The sequence below is a fragment of the Eurosta solidaginis genome, chromosome 4, assembly GCF_040869045.1.
Source record: "Eurosta solidaginis isolate ZX-2024a chromosome 4, ASM4086904v1, whole genome shotgun sequence".
Classification (NCBI taxonomy): domain Eukaryota; kingdom Metazoa; phylum Arthropoda; class Insecta; order Diptera; family Tephritidae; genus Eurosta; species Eurosta solidaginis.
In genome coordinates, this window is record NC_090322.1 from 97,449,758 (window position 1) to 97,467,282 (window position 17,525).

Consider the following 17,525-nt stretch of genomic DNA (forward strand, 5'->3'; position numbering starts at 1 on the left):
CTGTTATCGATTAATTTATCGAATTATCGCAAAGTAATATTGCATTGTCATCAGAGTTATACATGTGTGCAAAATTTCAGCTCAATCGGACAACGGTAAATGTACCAAATTTAACAAGATTTAGCAAGATTTGATTACAGACAACAGCCAAGAGAAAGTAAATAAAAGCTTATAATAATTAATAATTAATTAATTTAATAAATAACAAATTTATGCATATTTCACAAAGGGAACGTCGAATCTTGGCCCTTATTTCTACGGAACTCCCAAATTTAGTAAAGACAAAATTAAAAAAGCCGTTTAAACTTATCAGGTTTTACGAATATGTGAAATATGAACAGGCGAGTAGATCTCATAACATTTTAAATTTTATTTATTTGTTCTGTTGTAAAATAAATATGATCGCCAAGCACGGCTTAAAAGTTCTAGCAACAAAAGAAGCACAAAAATTACGGCAATTAAACAATTTAATTGATGCAGCGCTGTTTCACAGTAAATGATTGCCCCGGAAGCACAAAGATATAAAAATGTGGTAAATCCTTTGTAGCCAACTGCAAATGACGGCCTGAAAAAAAAGATAAAAAAATCTTAGGAACTACTGTGGTAAATAATATGACAATATATAAAAATATAATGTAAGAAAATCTGACCCTCAGACTTGAACATATTGATGGGTTGTTAGGTTGACATAGCTAATAGCGTTTTCTTTTCTTGCAATAATGATACGCTTTTTGTACGCTGCACAAGGATTGTATTTTGTGCTATTCAAAAAAACAGGCAACGCCTTTTCGGAGTATTTCGTGAAAATTGTTACCTGCTAGCAACGGAAAAGCGTTACGCTTATTTTACACTTTTACCCTGCATAAAATGACGCTGTGGCGGTGTAACCCTGCCAAACCCGCTGATCGTGACAATTTATTTTCGTAACATCACAAAATTTTAGCGCATAAAATTTAAATGAAAGCGATAATTGCTAATGAATTTTTATTATTATTGACAACGCTCTTGTGATAATCAGCTGATACACGGGTAGCCATTTTTTCATGCACTACACAAGTTGACACTTTTCCAGGGTAGGAGTAACTCTATTAAGGTTTTATAATTTTTTCAAAAAAGAAAACGCTATAAGTATTTTAGAAAACTTTAAGCAAACTTGTTTTTGGGCGTAAATGATTATATGTATATTGTTGCGAATTTTGGGAAATTCCTGATTAATTTGCAGCTTCTTTTAACGTTGGAATCTCTGAACTTTCGAAAAAATAACTCAAATATTCAGCATAGCTATAGCTCCATCACGCTGGAACCCGCTTTGAAAAAATCCAAATTTTTATTGTGATTTCTTTAACTACAAACGATGCAATTGATTGTAGTGAAATTAATTTTTTTGTAGTTCTTATAGTTACTCCGAAAATATAATACATTGTGCGGAAACCAAGCAATTTAAGTAAATTTGGTTTTTTTATTTTTGAAATCCGTTTTAAATCGTTTGTAGTTTTTCATACGAAAAAAAATTTTTTTTTGGTCCACAGGCTTCGGAGATATCGCTAACGCAACTCAAAAAAACCAAGAACGCAGCAATTTGGAAGCACTAAAAGTACTTTTTCTATAACTACAAACGATGAAATTGATTGTAGTGAAATTCATTTTTTTTGTAGTTTTTTCAATTCAATAGCAATTTAAGTAAATTTGGGTTTTTCTCTTTGAAATACGTTTTAAATCATTTGTAGTTTTTCATACGAAAAAAAATTTTTTTTGGTCCACAGGTTGCGGAGATATCGCTAACGCATCTCAAAAAAACCAAGAACACAGCAATTTGGAAGCACTAAAAGTACTTTTCCTATAATTACAAACGATGAAATTGATTGTAGTGAAATTCATTTTTTTGTAGTTTTTATAGTTACTCCGAAAATATAATACATTATGCGGAAACCAAGCAATTTAAGTAAATTTGGGTTTTTTCTTTTTGAAATACGTTTTAAATCGTTTGTAGTTTTTCATACGAAAAAACATTTTTTTTTTCGTCCACAGGTTTCGGAGATATCGCTAACGAAATTGATTGTAGTGAAATTAATTTTTTTGTAGTTTTTATAGTTACTCCGAAAATATAATACATTGTGCGGAAACCAAGAAATTTAAGTAAGTAAGTTTGTAGTTTTTCTACGAAAAAAAAATTTTTTTTAGTCCACAGGTTGTGGAGATATCGCAAACGCATCTCAAAAAAACTAAGAACGTAGCATTTTGGGAGCACTAAAAGTACTTTTCCTATAACTACAAACGATGAAATTGATTGTAGTGAAATTAATTTTTTTGTTGTTTTTATAGTTACTCCGAAAATATAATACATTGTGCGGAAACCAAGCAATTTAAGTAAATTTGGGTTTTTTCTTTTTGAAATACGTTTTAAATCGTTTGTAGTTTTTCATACGAAAAAAAATTTTTTTTTGTCCACAGGTTTCGGAGATATCGCTAACGCATCTCAAAATATCCCATCTCAGAATATACCCGCGGTAGGTATGCCTGTCGTAAGAGGCCACTAAAATACCAGATTCAAGGGGTGTGTAGCGCAACCCTTCAGGTTGCCAGCGCAATATATAGCTTCTCCAAACCCAATTGTCAACCTCACCTATCCGCGGCGAATCCTGTTTCACTAACAGACGAGGCTCTGGCGACCCCAAGCTCCTCATGGAACTTTGGGGTGGGGAGGGAGGGGATGGCCTAAAGGTTTAATGCGGCCACATAAATCGTTCCCGAGATGGTCGGGCTAGCACCTCAATGGTGCTGTGGTACCGGAGCGTACCGGATCTGTATCCGGCAAAGGACCATCACATCGATAACACACCCCAAAGCCTTCGGGGAGCAACCTTATCGCTACAACAAAAACAACAACATGAAATTGATTGTAGTGAAATTCATTTTTTTGTAGTTTTTATAGTTACTCCAAAAATATAACACATTGTGCGGAAACCAAGCAGTTTAAGCAAATTTGGGTTTTTTCTTTTTGAAATACGTTTTAAATCGTTTGTAGATTTTCAAACGAAAACAATTTTTTTTTGCTTTTTTTGAAATTGATTGTAGTAAAATTCATCTTTTTGTACTTTTCCTAGTTACTCCGAAAATATAATACATTGTGCGGAAACCAAGCAATTTAAGTAAATTTGGTTTTTTTCTTTTTGAAATACGTTTTGAATCGTTTGTAGTTTTTCATACGAAAAAAAATTTTTTATTGGTCCACAGGTTTCGGAGATATCGCTAACGCATCTCAAAAAAACCAAGAACGCATCAATTTGGAAGCACTAAACGTACTTTTCCTATAACTACAAACGATGAAATTGATTGTAGTAAAATTCATTTTTTATAGTTTTTAAAGTTACTCCGAAAATATAATACATTGTGCGGAAACCAAGCAATTTAAGCAAATTTGGGTTTTTTCTTTTTGAAATACGTTTTAAATCGTTTGTAGTTTTTCATACGAAAAACAAAAATTTTTTTTGGTCCACAGGCTTCGGAGATATCTCTAACGCATCTCAAAAAAACCAAGAACGCATAAATTTGGAAGCACTAAAAGTACTTTTCCTATAACTACAAACGATGAAATTGATTGTAGTGAAATTCGTTTTGTTGTAGTTTTTATAGTTACTCCGAAAATATAATACATTGTGCGGAAGCCAAGCAATTTAAGTAAATTTGGGGTTTTTCTTTTTGAAATACGTTTTAAATCGTTTGTAGTTTTTCATACGAAAAAAACAATTTTTTTTCCTCCACAGGTGTCGGAGATATCGCTAACGCATCTCAAAAAAACCAAGAACGCAGCAGTTTGGAAGAACTAAGAGTACTTTTCCTATAACTACGAACGATGAAATTGATTGTAGTGAAATTCATTTTTTGTAGTTTTTATAGTTACTCCGAAAATATAATACATTATGCGGAAACCAAGCAATTTAAGTAAATTTGGGTTTTTTCTTTTTGAAATACGTTTTAAATCGTTTGTAGTTTTTCATACGAAAAAACATTTTTTTTCGTCCACAGGTTTCGGAGATATCGCTAACGAAATTGATTGTAGTGAAATTAATTTTTTTGTAGTTTTTATAGTTACTCCGAAAATATAATACATTAAGCGGAAACCAAGAAATTTAATTAAATTTGGGTTTTTTCTCTTTGAAATACGTTTTAAATCGTTTGTAGTTTTTCATACGAAAAAAAAATTTTTTTTAGTCCACAGGTTGTGGAGATATCGCCAACGCATCTCAAAAAAACTAAGAACGTAGCATTTTGGGAGCACTAAAAGTACTTTTCCTATAACTACAAACGATGAAATTGATTGTAGTGAAATTAATTTTTTTTGTAGTTCTTATAGTTACTCCGAAAATATAATACATTGCGCGGAAACCAAGCAATTTAAGTAAATTTGGTTTTTTTCTTTTTGAGATCCGTTTTAAATCGTTTGTAGTGTTTCATACGAAAAAAAATTTTTTTTTTGGTTCACAGGCTTCGGAGGTATCGCTAACGCAACTCAAAAAAACCAAGAACGCAGCAATTTGGAAGCACTAAAAGTACTTTTTCTATAACTACAAACGATGAAATTGATTGTAGTGAAATTCATTTTTTTGTAGTTTTTTCAATTCAATAGTAATTTAAGTAAATTTGGGTTTTTCTCTTTGAAATACGTTTTAAATCATTTGTAGTTTTTCATACGAAAAAAAATTTATTTTGGTCCACAGGTTGCGGAGATATCGCTAACGCATCTCAAAAAAACCAAGAACACAGCAATTTGGAAGCACTAAAAGTACTTTTCCTATAATTACAAACGATGAAATTGATTGTAGTGAAATTCATTTTTTTGTGGTTTTTATAGTTACTCCGAAAATATAATACATTATGCGGGAACCAAGCAATTTAAGTAAATTTGGGTTTTTTCTTTTTGAAATACGTTTTAAATCGTTTGTAGTTTTTCATACGAAAAAACAATTTTTTTTTTCGTCCACAGGTTTCGGAGATATCGCTAACGAAATTGATTGTAGTGAAATTAATTTTTTTGTAGTTTTTATAGTTACTCCGAAAATATAATACATTGTGCGGAAACCAAGAAATTTAAGTAAATTTGGGGTTTTTCTCTTTGAAATACGTTTTAAATCGTTTGTAGTTTTTCTACTAAAAAAAATTTTTTTTTTGGTCCACAGGCTTCGGAGATATCGCTAACGAAACTCAAAAAAACCAAGAACGCAGAAATTTGGAAGCACTAAAAGTACTTTTTCTATAACTACAAACGATGAAATTGATTGTAGTGAAATTCATTTTTTTTGTAGTTTTTTCAATTCAATAGCAATTTAAGTAAATTTGGGGTTTTCTCTTTGAAATACGTTTTAAATCATTTGTAGTTTTTCATACGAAAAAAAATTTTTTTTGGTCCACAGGTTGCGGAGATATCGCTAACGCATCTCAAAAAAACCAAGAACACAGCAATTTGGAAGCACTAAAAGTACTTTTCCTATAATTACAAACGATGAAATTGATTGTAGTGAAATTCATTTTTTTGTAGTTTTTATAGTTACTCCGAAAATATAATACATTATGCGGAAACCAAGCAATTTAAGTAAATTTGGGTTTTTTCTTTTTGAAATACGTTTTAAATCGTTTGTAGTTTTTCATACGAAAAAACATTTTTTTTTTTCGTCCACAGGTTTCGGAGATATCGCTAACGTAATTGATTGTAGTGAAATTAATTTTTTTGTAGTTTTTATAGTTACTCCGAAAATATAATACATTATGCGGGAACCAAGCAATTTAAGTAAATTTGGTTTTTTTATTTTTGAAATCCGTTTTAAATCGTTTGTAGTTTTTCATACGAAAAAAAATTTTTTTTTTGGTCCACAGGCTTCGGAGATATCGCTAACGAAACTCAAAAAAAACAAGAACGCAGAAATTTGGAAGCACTAAAAGTACTTTTTCTATAACTACAAACAATGAAATTGATTGTAGTGAAATTCATTTTTTTTTGTAGTTTTTTCAATTCAATAGCAATTTAAGTAAATTTGGGTTTTTCTCTTTGAAATACGTTTTAAATCATTTGTAGTTTTTCATACGAAAAAAAATTTTTTTTGGTCCACAGGTTGCGGAGATATCGCTAACGCATCTCAAAAAAACCAAGAACACAGCAATTTGGAAGCACTAAAAGTACTTTTCCTATAATTACAAACGATGAAATTTATTGTAGTGAAATTCATTTTTTTGTAGTTTTTATAGTTACTCCGAAAATATAATACATTATGCGGAAACCAAGCAATTTAAGTAAATTTGGGTTTTTTCTTTTTGAAATACGTTTTAAATCGTTTGTAGTTTTTCATACGAAAAAACATTTTTTTTTTCGTCCACAGGTTTCGGAGATATCGCTAACGAAATTGATTGTAGTGAAATTAATTTTTTTGTAGTTTTTATAGTTACTCCGAAAATATAATACATTATGCGGGAACCAAGCAATTTAAGTAAATTTGGTTCTTTTATTTTTGAAATCCGTTTTAAATCGTTTGTAGTTTTTCATACGAAAAAAAATTTTTTTTTTGGTCCACAGGCTTCGGAGATATCGCTAACGAAACTCAAAAAAACCAAGAACGCAGCAATTTGGAAGCACTAAAAGTACTTTTTCTATAACTACAAACGATGAAATTGATTGTAGTGAAATTCATTTTTTTGTAGTTTTTTCAATTCAATAGCAATTTAAGTAAATTTGGGTTTTTCTCTTTGAAATACGTTTTAAATCATTTGTAGTTTTTCAAACGAAAATAAATTTTTTTTGGTCCACAGGTTGCGGAGATATCGCTAACGCATCTCAAAAAAACCAAGAACACAGCAATTTGGAAGCACTAAAAGTACTTTTCCTATAATTACAAACGATGAAATTGATTGTAGTGAAATTCATTTTTTTGTAGTTTTTATAGTTACTCCGAAAATATAATACATTATGCGGAAACCAAGCAATTTAAGTAAATTTGGGTTTTTTCTTTTTGAAATACGTTTTAAATCGTTTGTAGTTTTTCATACGAAAAAACATTTTTTTTTTCGTCCACAGGTTTCGGAGATATCGCTAACGAAATTGATTGTAGTGAAATTAATTTTTTTGTAGTTTTTATAGTTACTCCGAAAATATAATACATTATGCGGGAACCAAGCAATTTAAGTAAATTTGGTTTTTTTATTTTTGAAATCCGTTTTAAATCGTTTGTAGTTTTTCATACGAAAAAAAATTTTTTTTTTGGTCCACAGGCTTCGGAGATATCGCTAACGAAACTCAAAAAAACCAAGAACGCAGAAATTTGGAAGCACTAAAAGTACTTTTTCTATAACTACAAACAATGAAATTGATTGTAGTGAAATTCATTTTTTTTGTAGTTTTTTCAATTCAATAGCAATTTAAGTAAATTTGGGTTTTTCTCTTTGAAATACGTTTTAAATCATTTGTAGTTTTTCATACGAAAAAAAAATTTTTTTGGTCCACAGGTTGCGGAGATATCGCTAACGCATCTCAAAAAAACCAAGAACACAGCAATTTGGAAGCACTAAAAGTACTTTTCCTATAATTACAAACGATGAAATTGATTGTAGTGAAATTCATTTTTTTGTAGTTTTTATAGTTACTCCGAAAATATAATACATTATGCGGAAACCAAGCAATTTAAGTAAATTTGGGTTTTTTCTTTTTGAAATACGTTTTAAATCGTTTGTAGTTTTTCATACGAAAAAACATTTTTTTTTTCGTCCACAGGTTTCGGAGATATCGCTAACGAAATTGATTGTAGTGAAATTAATTTTTTTGTAGTTTTTATAGTTACTCCGAAAATATAATACATTATGCGGGAACCAAGCAATTTAAGTAAATTTGGTTTTTTTATTTTTGAAATCCGTTTTAAATCGTTTGTAGTTTTTTATACGAAAAAAAATTTTTTTTTTGGTCCACAGGCTTCGGAGATATCGCTAACGAAACTCAAAAAAACCAAGAACGCAGAAATTTGGAAGCACTAACAGTACTTTTTCTATAACTACAAACAATGAAATTGATTGTAGTGAAATTCATTTTTTTTGTAGTTTTTTCAATTCAATAGCAATTTAAGTAAATTTGGGTTTTTCTCTTTGAAATACGTTTTAAATCATTTGTAGTTTTTCATACGAAAAAACATTTTTTTTGGTCCACAGGTTGCGGAGATATCGCTAACGCATCTCAAAAAAACCAAGAACACAGCAATTTGGAAGCACTAAAAGTACTTTTCCTATAATTACAAACGATGAAATTGATTGTAGTGAAATTCATTTTTTTGTAGTTTTTATAGTTACTCCGAAAATATAATACATTATGCGGAAACCAAGCAATTTAAGTAAATTTGGGTTTTTTCTTTTTGAAATACGTTTTAAATCGTTTGTAGTTTTTCATACGAAAAAACATTTTTTTTTTCGTCCACAGGTTTCCACAGGTTGATTGTAGTGAAATTAATTTTTTTGTAGTTTTTGTAGTTACTCCGAAAATATAATACATTGTGCGGAAACCAAGAAATTTAAGTAAGTAAGTTTGTAGTTTTTCTACGAAAAAAAAATTTTTTTTAGTCCACAGGTTGTGGAGATATCGCAAACGCATCTCGAAAAAACTAAGAACGTAGCATTTTGGGAGCACTAAAAGTACTTTTCCTATAACTACAAACGATGAAATTGATTGTAGTGAAATTAATTTTTTTGTTGTTTTTACAGTTACTCCGAAAATATAATACATTGTGCGGAAACCAAGCAATTTAAGTAAATTTGGGTTTTTTCTTTTTGAAATACGTTTTAAATCGTTTGTAGTTTTTCATACGAAAAAAAATTTTTTTTTGTCCACAGGTTTCGGAGATATCGCTAACGCATCTCAAAATATCCCATCTCAGAATATACCCGCGGTAGGTATGCCTGTCGTAAGAGGCCACTAAAATACCAGATTCAAGGGGTGTGTAGCGCAACCCTTCAGGTTGCCAGCGCAATATATAGCTTCTCCAAACCCAATTGTCAACCTCACCTATCCGCGGCGAATCCTGTTTCACTAACAGACGAGGCTCTGGCGACCCCAAGCTCCTCATGGAATTTTGGGGTGGGGAGGGAGGGGATGGCCTGAAGGTTTAATGCGGCCACATAAATCGTTCCCGAGATGGTCGGGCTAGCACCTTAATGGTGCTGTGGTACCGGAGCGTACCGGATCTATATCCGGCAAAGGACCATCACATCGATAACACACCCCAAAGCCTTCGGGGAGCAACCTTATCGCTACAACAAAAACAACAACATGAAATTGATTGTAGTGAAATTCATTTTTTTGTAGTTTTTATAGTTACTCCAAAAATATAATACATTGTGCGGAAACCAAGCAATTTAAGTAAATTTGGGTTTTTTCTTTTTGAAATAAGTTTTAAATCGTTTGTAGTTTTTCTTACGAAAAAACAATTTTTTTTCGTCCACAAGTTTCGGAGATATCGCTAACGCATCTCAAAAAACCAAGAACGCAGCAGTTTGGAAGCACTAAAAGTACTTTTCCTATAACTACAAACGATGAAATTGATTGTAGTGAAATTCATTTTTTTGTAGTTTTTATAGTTACTCCGAAAATATAACACACTGTGCGGAAACCAAGCAATTTAAGTAAATTTCAAAAAAAAAAAACATTTTTTTTGCTCCACAGCGCCGCTTTCGCTTGCCGATACTACATAATCCATAAGCGCCTTTGTACCATTAACAAAATTGGGGAATTCGAAGACACCCGGTTGGGTATTCCAAACAATGATTTTTGCACAGCAAATGGGTTCTTTGAATAATTCTCTCGATTAAAATTACAAGCATATTAAATTTGTTGAATGTGCAAGTAAATATTGTTGCTTACAATTCATATGTTCAAAAATAAAACAAACTTCATTTCAGCATACCCCTTCTAAAAAAAATTATTCTTACGCTCAAGCAAATGTACTTACATACATATTAGAGGTTTACGCCGATCGCTTTATCGGCGGCGGCGGCGTAGGCGGCGCGCCGGCGTATGCCGGTGTTCTTACTTTAAAAAGCTTAATTTTTCTATTTAAAAGAATAATATTTAGGAGAGGTTTTGTTTTTATGTATTTAAGGAAATCAACGTGTTAGCCATTTCTGAAAGATCCGGGGTTTTTGCCTCAAGATCTCGCAGACCGTTCAAAAATTTTCAGGAGTAGCTCCTTGCGGAGGGATTGTCTCTCGTTCACTTACTCCAGAGACGTCACTTTCCTAGAAGCTCTAGGTGTAGCCCCGAAGACTCTCTAACGGATGCTTTTGTCGCGCTATGCTGCCGAGCTACACCAGAGAAACGCCATGAAACGTTAGGGAGTGACAATTCGGCCAAGGATGCGCCTTCGAAATCATAAGCAATTTAAGTGGAAGTCATTGCGTAATGGGTGAAAATCGTATAATCCTCGGCGCATCTGCATGAATAAAATTTTTAAAATGTAGACCACAGTTTGCAGACGTTTGTGTTCACAACATTGATTTCAATAGTCTTCCTTAAATCAAAACGATATTTTAGAATGAAAGTCGACCGATTTTAAGGTGAAAGATGTTTACTGCTGTTTTCCCGCCTTATGATATAAGAGTTCATTATGGATGACCGCGTGGCTTCAGTTTTCAGACTAGTTCCAATATCCACTACGTTAGGGTAGTAGCATACACGGTCATTAGTTCCACTGTCTTCGGAAAGCTTTTGCTTCACCACTTTGAGTGTTCTTGCCAAGAACAAAGCCTCACCTGGTAAATATATGTACGTATTCACATTTGTAAAAGGAGCCGCAACGTGTAGTTGATATTTAAACTTGGTTGATAGGCTATAATCAATGTAATTCACTGCAAGGGACTAGTTTTGGATAGGGCCGCCAACTTTAGGAAATGTCAAACCTGGAGGCTTGGATGTTGAAGGATGAAGTGTGAAAATCAAAATTAACATTTCAGACGCTATTGTATAATTTCGCAAATAAACAACAGATGTTTGAATGTAAGCCCAAGAGATTTTTCAAGCCCTTCTCATACATACATATATCCTCAACTTAAGTATGAGGTAAGAATCATTTCAATGGACTGTTTATGCCCGTAGAAACTACTAAAGAATTTTGCATCACTCATTTCGATTATTCTTTCAGCCAAGCGCAATATAATATTTTAAAAAAATCGGTACCTTTTTGGGTATTTTGGTTTTTTTTTACAACTTGAGGACAATTTGAAACGCCTTGGGAAATTTTATTTGAATTCATTGTTCATTATTAATTTTTTGGAAAAAATATGCAAAGTGAGCATATAAATTTATTATATAACTTTTCTTTTCGTGTTTTGTTTTAATAACTTGGTGAATTGGGTGATGGAAAGTCCGTGTTAAGCTAACATCGAAAACGCCTGTTTTTTTAAATAACTTTTGAACATTTAGAACGAGTTAAATTTCGCAATTAGTTTCTATTTATTCCACTTTCGACCATATATGACCAATTTTCGACATGAACAATAAATGGCATAAACAATCTTAAACGAGTAGAAAATATAGTAAGGCGCCGGACGCCGCCGCCGCCGCGCCGATATTTTTGACTTTCGCCGGCGGCATGCGAAAAGCGACCCTAATCGACGGCGGCGGCGGTGTTTATCGGCGGCGTATATCTCTAATACATATGTAAGCTAAGAAATGTATGAACATGGTAATGTATTTCGCTATGACGATCGTAGCGTATAAACAAACTTAGATATATATGCAAAAACATACATATATTCTTAAACTAAAGATCAACCAACACCCCCAATTCACACCCACCTCATTGATACCAATATATCCAAGCATAAGCTAACATATGTATGGTTGTACATTCACATGTTCAAAAACAAAACAAACTTCTATTCAACCAACCACTTCCAAAAAAATTATTCTTACGCACAAGCATATGTTCAAATGTAAATCACAAAATCCTGAAAACTACCTTCCTCTTTTTCATTCATACTGCTTCTTCTTAAGTTGTCCAAATTGGTGATGCAATTTAACATGGCATTTGATAAAATCGTCAAAAGAAACATTTTTGTGATTTTATAAATTCCAACTTCGATGCACATTGTGGGCTTTCATTATAACGCGCATAACTACTTCCATAACTCGGCACTTTTCCTATGAAATAATACCAAACTATTTATATGACTTAATCGAAGTAGTAATATGGTAGTAAAAAATGCAAATAAAGATGCACAGATATTGCCCAATAAATGTCCAGTAACATATTAGCAATATAATCTAAAAATGTTCATGCATTGTTCATATACATTTTTGCAAATAATTTTCCAATATGCCGAATTTCCGAGTTGACACAGCTTATGGCAATTTTTAATTTGAAAAACCTCATCTTATTTGTCGAACGCTATGACCAACTCTCAATGAAATTAAAGATTTTGCAGAAGAAATAAAAGCAAATATTGAAATGTGATAACACTTCAATAAATAAAGTAATAGCTATTGGGTTTTCATCTGGACTATGGGCAGGAGGGTTGGGGGTAAGTATTTCTCAAAGGCAGGTTTGATAAGCCAAGAAAAAGAGCACTTGACTAGCATTAATTCCACCCTTAAATACGTATGTGCATATGTACACAGAAGCCTGTGCCTGTCGATCAGCTTTTGAGCATTGTATCATCGAATATATATGTATAAAAATATGAACCAAAGTAGAAATGTACATACATACATACATTTTCAATAATACTCCAAAGTAAAGGCAGATATACATAAACAATTTGATCGCTTTGATGCTGTGGCAGCGTCTTGAGATAATCAGACCAATTCTGAATATTCTCGCGGATTTCTTTATTCCCGCGGAAAAATTCCTCCAATTATTTTCTCCTAGGGAGAAGAATAATTGGGGAATGGGAATTTCGAATTTTCGAAGTCAGCTGTTTTGTCAATTGAAATTTCGTTGCGCATATTTATTTTGTTTAAAAAATTGAAAAGTTTAATTATTGTTGCGAATTTGTTTGAAATTAAGAAATAAGATATAAACAATGCACATTATTGCATTTAATGTGGTATTCACTGAAATGAGTAATGAATTGGTGCCACAGCAACATCAACAGAGGAGCATAAGAAGAAGACGGCGGGATAACACAAATCCGCCGGAGTTGCCTGCTTTCATTCTGCAAAGCAATTTTCTGGCGCCCACGTCGAGTTGAGTTCGCCTTTCGCCATATGCCAAAATCTAATTAAGCCTTCTTAAAAAATCCTTGCGCAATTTCTGGATGGCTGCATCAAATATACAAAGAGCTCTTCCGTTGCTTATGATATACTTTTCGATTTAAAATAAAGAATATTGTGGTTGTTGTTGTGTTATTAAGAGTGGAATATTGTGGTAGAATTTAAATACATATTTTAGCACAAATTTGTACAAATAAGTGTTCTTTCTTAAAAGAACGAATTTCCTTTAACTATTTTGATGCATTCCCTTTAATTTAATTAGTGAAAAAACTCCTATGAAATGGCAAAGAAATCTCCCTCTCCCTCACATTAATAATACCGACTTTTCTCCCATAACCGGGTTCCTCTTTTTCGAACATTGTTCAGAATAGGAGGAAAGGGAGAAGTGAAAAAACTTACAAGGAATTTTTATTTAGAATACCAGGAATGGGAGGAGGGAAAAAACTCGCACGGAATTTTCGTTTAGAATTGGGCTGAATAAAAAAAAAACTTGCCGCTTGCTACGTTTTAAAGCGACCAAAGTATTTATGTAACTCCGCGTATCCAGACATATACATATATATACATATGAATGCTTGTAGCAATTAGCAAACGAAATACAATAGGCACGAGCCAAATTATGTGTCGTCGGTGGTTAAAAGTGCTGCCGTTTGTAGCTTTAATCAACTCACAGTTAAAAGGGGAATTTATTATTAATACTAAAATAGACGAATTTATTGCTCTTTTGCGACATTTTTCTTAGCAAAATTACTTTAATTCATTTCGCGCCTCCCATTTATTACCTTTTATCTATGAAAATAGTGTAAGATTCTTACTTTGTACTGACATCTGATAAACAAGTCAGCATATACGACTTCACGGTGCGAATACGGGCCAGAAACTGGTAAAACTCGAATTTAAGTAATAACTGCAACACAGCTGCTGAAAACTTGGTTGCTCGATTGCGCGAACATATTGGAAAATTATTTGCAAAAATGTATATGAACAATGCATGAACATTTTTAGATTATATTGCTAATATGTTACTGGATATTTATTGGGCAATATCTGTGCATCTTTATTTGTATTTTTTACTACCATATTACTACTTCGATTAAGTCATATAAATAGTTTGGTATTATTTCATAGGAAAAGTGCCGGGTTATGGAAGTAGTTATGCGCGTTATAATGAAAGCCCTCAATATGCATCGAAGTTGTAATTTATAAAATCACAAACATTTTTCTTTTAACGATTTTATCAAATGCCATGTTGCCAAATTGCATCAGCAATTTGGACAACTTAAGAAGAAGCATTATGAATGAAAAAGAGGAAGCTAGTTTTCAGTATTTTGTGATTTACATTTGAACATACATATGTATGTGTGAACATATGCTTGTGCGTAAGAATAATTTTTGTTGGAAGTAGTTGGTTGAATAGAAGTTTGTTTTGTTTTTGAACATTGAATGTACAAACATACATACATATGTTAGCTTATGCTTGGATAAATTGGTATTATGAGGCGGGTGTGAAGTGGGGGTGTTGGTTGATATTTAGTTTAAGAATATATGTATGTGTTTGCATTAGAGATATACGCCGCCGATAAACGCCGCCGCCGCCGCCGATTTGTGTCGTTTTTCGCACGCCACCACCGATTGTCAAAAATATCGGCGGCGGCGGCGTCCGGCGCGTTACTATATTTTCTACTCGTTTATGACTGTTTAGGCCATTTATTGTTCATGTCGAAAATTTGTCGGTCGAAAATGGTATCAATGTATGCGCATCTCTGTCAGTTATAAGAAATTAATTGCGAAATTTAACTCTTTCTAGCTACTCAAAAGGTATTTAAAAAAACAGGCGCTTTCAATGCCAGCTTAACACCGCCTTTGTATCACCCAATTCACCAACTTATTAAAACAAAACACCAAAAGAAAAGTTATATTTTGTGATTTTCCGGTCAATTTATTTATAACATTTACTTATGCTTTTGACCAATAGCGTTTGGTGCAAATAAAAACAAAGTTATTTCACCATTTCAACCCTACGTTTCGTTAGTCTCTCTAGCTTTTTCAAGGGCGATCTGTGTATTTTAATAACAAAAAACAATACATTAATATAAAAAACTGAAAAGGCATAAGTGCGTAACATTTCAATATTAGTAATCACAGTATTACATACAAACAAATATCACAAAACAAGAGGCAAAAAAGCACTTTGAATAATATAACACGATTTATATAGAAAACTCACATAATTGGACTATTTAAAAAAATTTGTTAGAACTAAAATTATTTCCATAGTGGTATCATTGTCATATTAAAACGAATTAATGTTAGAGACAGAGGGTGTAGACAGCAGCAACGTCATCTGTATCTTCCTTTTTGTTTATTGTTTTGTCTCTTCTTTGCAATATTCGCAAGCTTTCTAATGTGTACCTGGCTTTTCCGTGTTTATTTTTGTCTATGATTCTTGTGTTTTGTAGATCAGCTGCGTGCCCAGTTTATGTTGTGTGTTGACATAATGCTGTGCTTTGTTTTTTCTTTCGTATATCTGCTTCATGTTTTGCGAGCCGAACTACTAGTGGCCGTTTTGTTGTTCCTATATATATTTTCTTGCATTCTTCATTTTCATTGCCTTTACATGTTATTTCATATATAACGTTGTTTTGTTGGAGCTTTTCAATAGGGTTTTTTGTTTTTGTGAATATTGTCGATAATGTATGATTGGATCTGTAGGCAAATGCAATTTTGTGTTTGTTGTTGGTTAGCGTTTTGCTGAAGTTCTCCGTAAGTTTAGGTATGTATGTTACGCTAAAGTATTGTTTATTTTCTTTTTCTCTTTGTATTGTTGTTTTATTTTGTTCGTTTTTTATTTCCATTATTTTGTAATCAACTAGACTTTTTATTAGAGTTCCCGGATAATTATTATTTTTAAGAATTTCGGTAAGTTTTCTTAAGTTTTTATCCCAAAATTGTTCGTCGCTTATTGTTATAATTTTGCTTATAAAAATTTTCGCCGTGTTTATTTTATATTTTAGGGGTTGTGAAGAGAAAAAGTTTATCAGACCTCCAGAAGATAGGGGTTTTACATACCAATCAAAAACGAGATTTCCATTACATTTGTGTATTTTGACGTCGAGGAAGGGAATGCTGCAGTCTTTTTCCATTTCACATGTAAACTGAATTTTGTTATGATAATTGTTTAGGGCTTCTAAGATCTGTTCCACGTCATTTCTTTTAACTACCGCGAAGATATCGTCAACATATTTGACTAGAAATTTTATATTAATGTCAAGTTTTTCCTTAAGTGCATTAAGTGTGTTGTCAAGGAGGTCGTCCATAATTATATCAGCTATTGTCGGGGAGAGAGGGTTACCCATTGGCATGCCAAACGTTTGTGCATAAATTTAAAATAATTGTTGTTTAACAAGCAGAATTTTAATATGTCATGGAATTTGATCTTTGGTATATTTGTTGTGGATTTTATTTGGTCCCATTTTTGGATTATTATTCGGATGGCGAGATTGGTGGAGATATTAGTGAACAGGGACACGACATCAAATGATACTAGCACTTCTTCATCATCTACATGAATATTTTGGAGTCTTTCCTTTAATTTAAACACATTCTTGACATTATACTCTTCGGACGTTACATTTTTAATTTTATCTCCTATATATTTTGCTAAATGGTAACAGGGAACATTTACGGACGATACAATAGGACGTAAGGGTGTGTTGGGTTTATGGATTTTGGGCAATCCATAAAGCCTGGGCGCAGACCCTGCTAAACCCGATAATTTGTGTTTTTCTTTAAGGTTAATGTGTTTCTATTTGTAAAGATCATCTAATATTTTATGGTTTTTATTTTGTAGCGTGTGAGTTGGGTCAGCCCTGACTTTTTTGTATGTGTTTTTGTCGTCTAATAGAGTGTTCATTTTATTTATATACTCGCTCTTGAACATAACCACTGTTTTATTCCCCTTGTCTGCGTCCGTTATCATTATACTGTGTTTGTGTAAGTTTAAAAAGGCTTTACTTTTGTTGTAAGCTGCTGTGTAATGGCACCTTAAGCCAATCAATTTCACCACATCAAATATTCAAAACACAACCATGCGTCAAGCATTAGCTGATGATCAATAATACAACCCTGTACAAAAAATGTGCAAATAGAGAATTTTTCAAGACACGAGACGGGGCAGTCATATCTTTTCCCCAAGTACTTATAAAATTAATTAAATATTAATATCTTAATTGTATAAAACAAATAAGTGTTTTTATTGAGTGCTTTATTAATAACCCTACTTGGGATCGGC

General features: G+C 32.4%; 1 protein-coding gene across 7 annotated transcripts in view; it reads right to left on the bottom strand.

Moving 5' to 3' along the window:
- Window positions 1–352: 352 nt before the first annotated feature.
- The window catches only part of PGAP1 (GPI inositol-deacylase), a 1,928,961-nt gene continuing 1,911,788 nt past the window's right edge, over window positions 353–17,525 (bottom strand). For 6 of the 7 annotated variants that reach the window (XM_067782303.1, XM_067782299.1, XM_067782305.1 and 3 more), the window contains one exon: window positions 353–565. In XM_067782303.1, the coding sequence (XP_067638404.1) occupies window positions 370–565 (196 nt within the window). In that variant the 3' untranslated portion in view covers window positions 353–369. The remainder of the gene's footprint in view (window positions 566–17,525) is intronic. The other variant, XM_067782306.1, reaches the window with a different exon arrangement.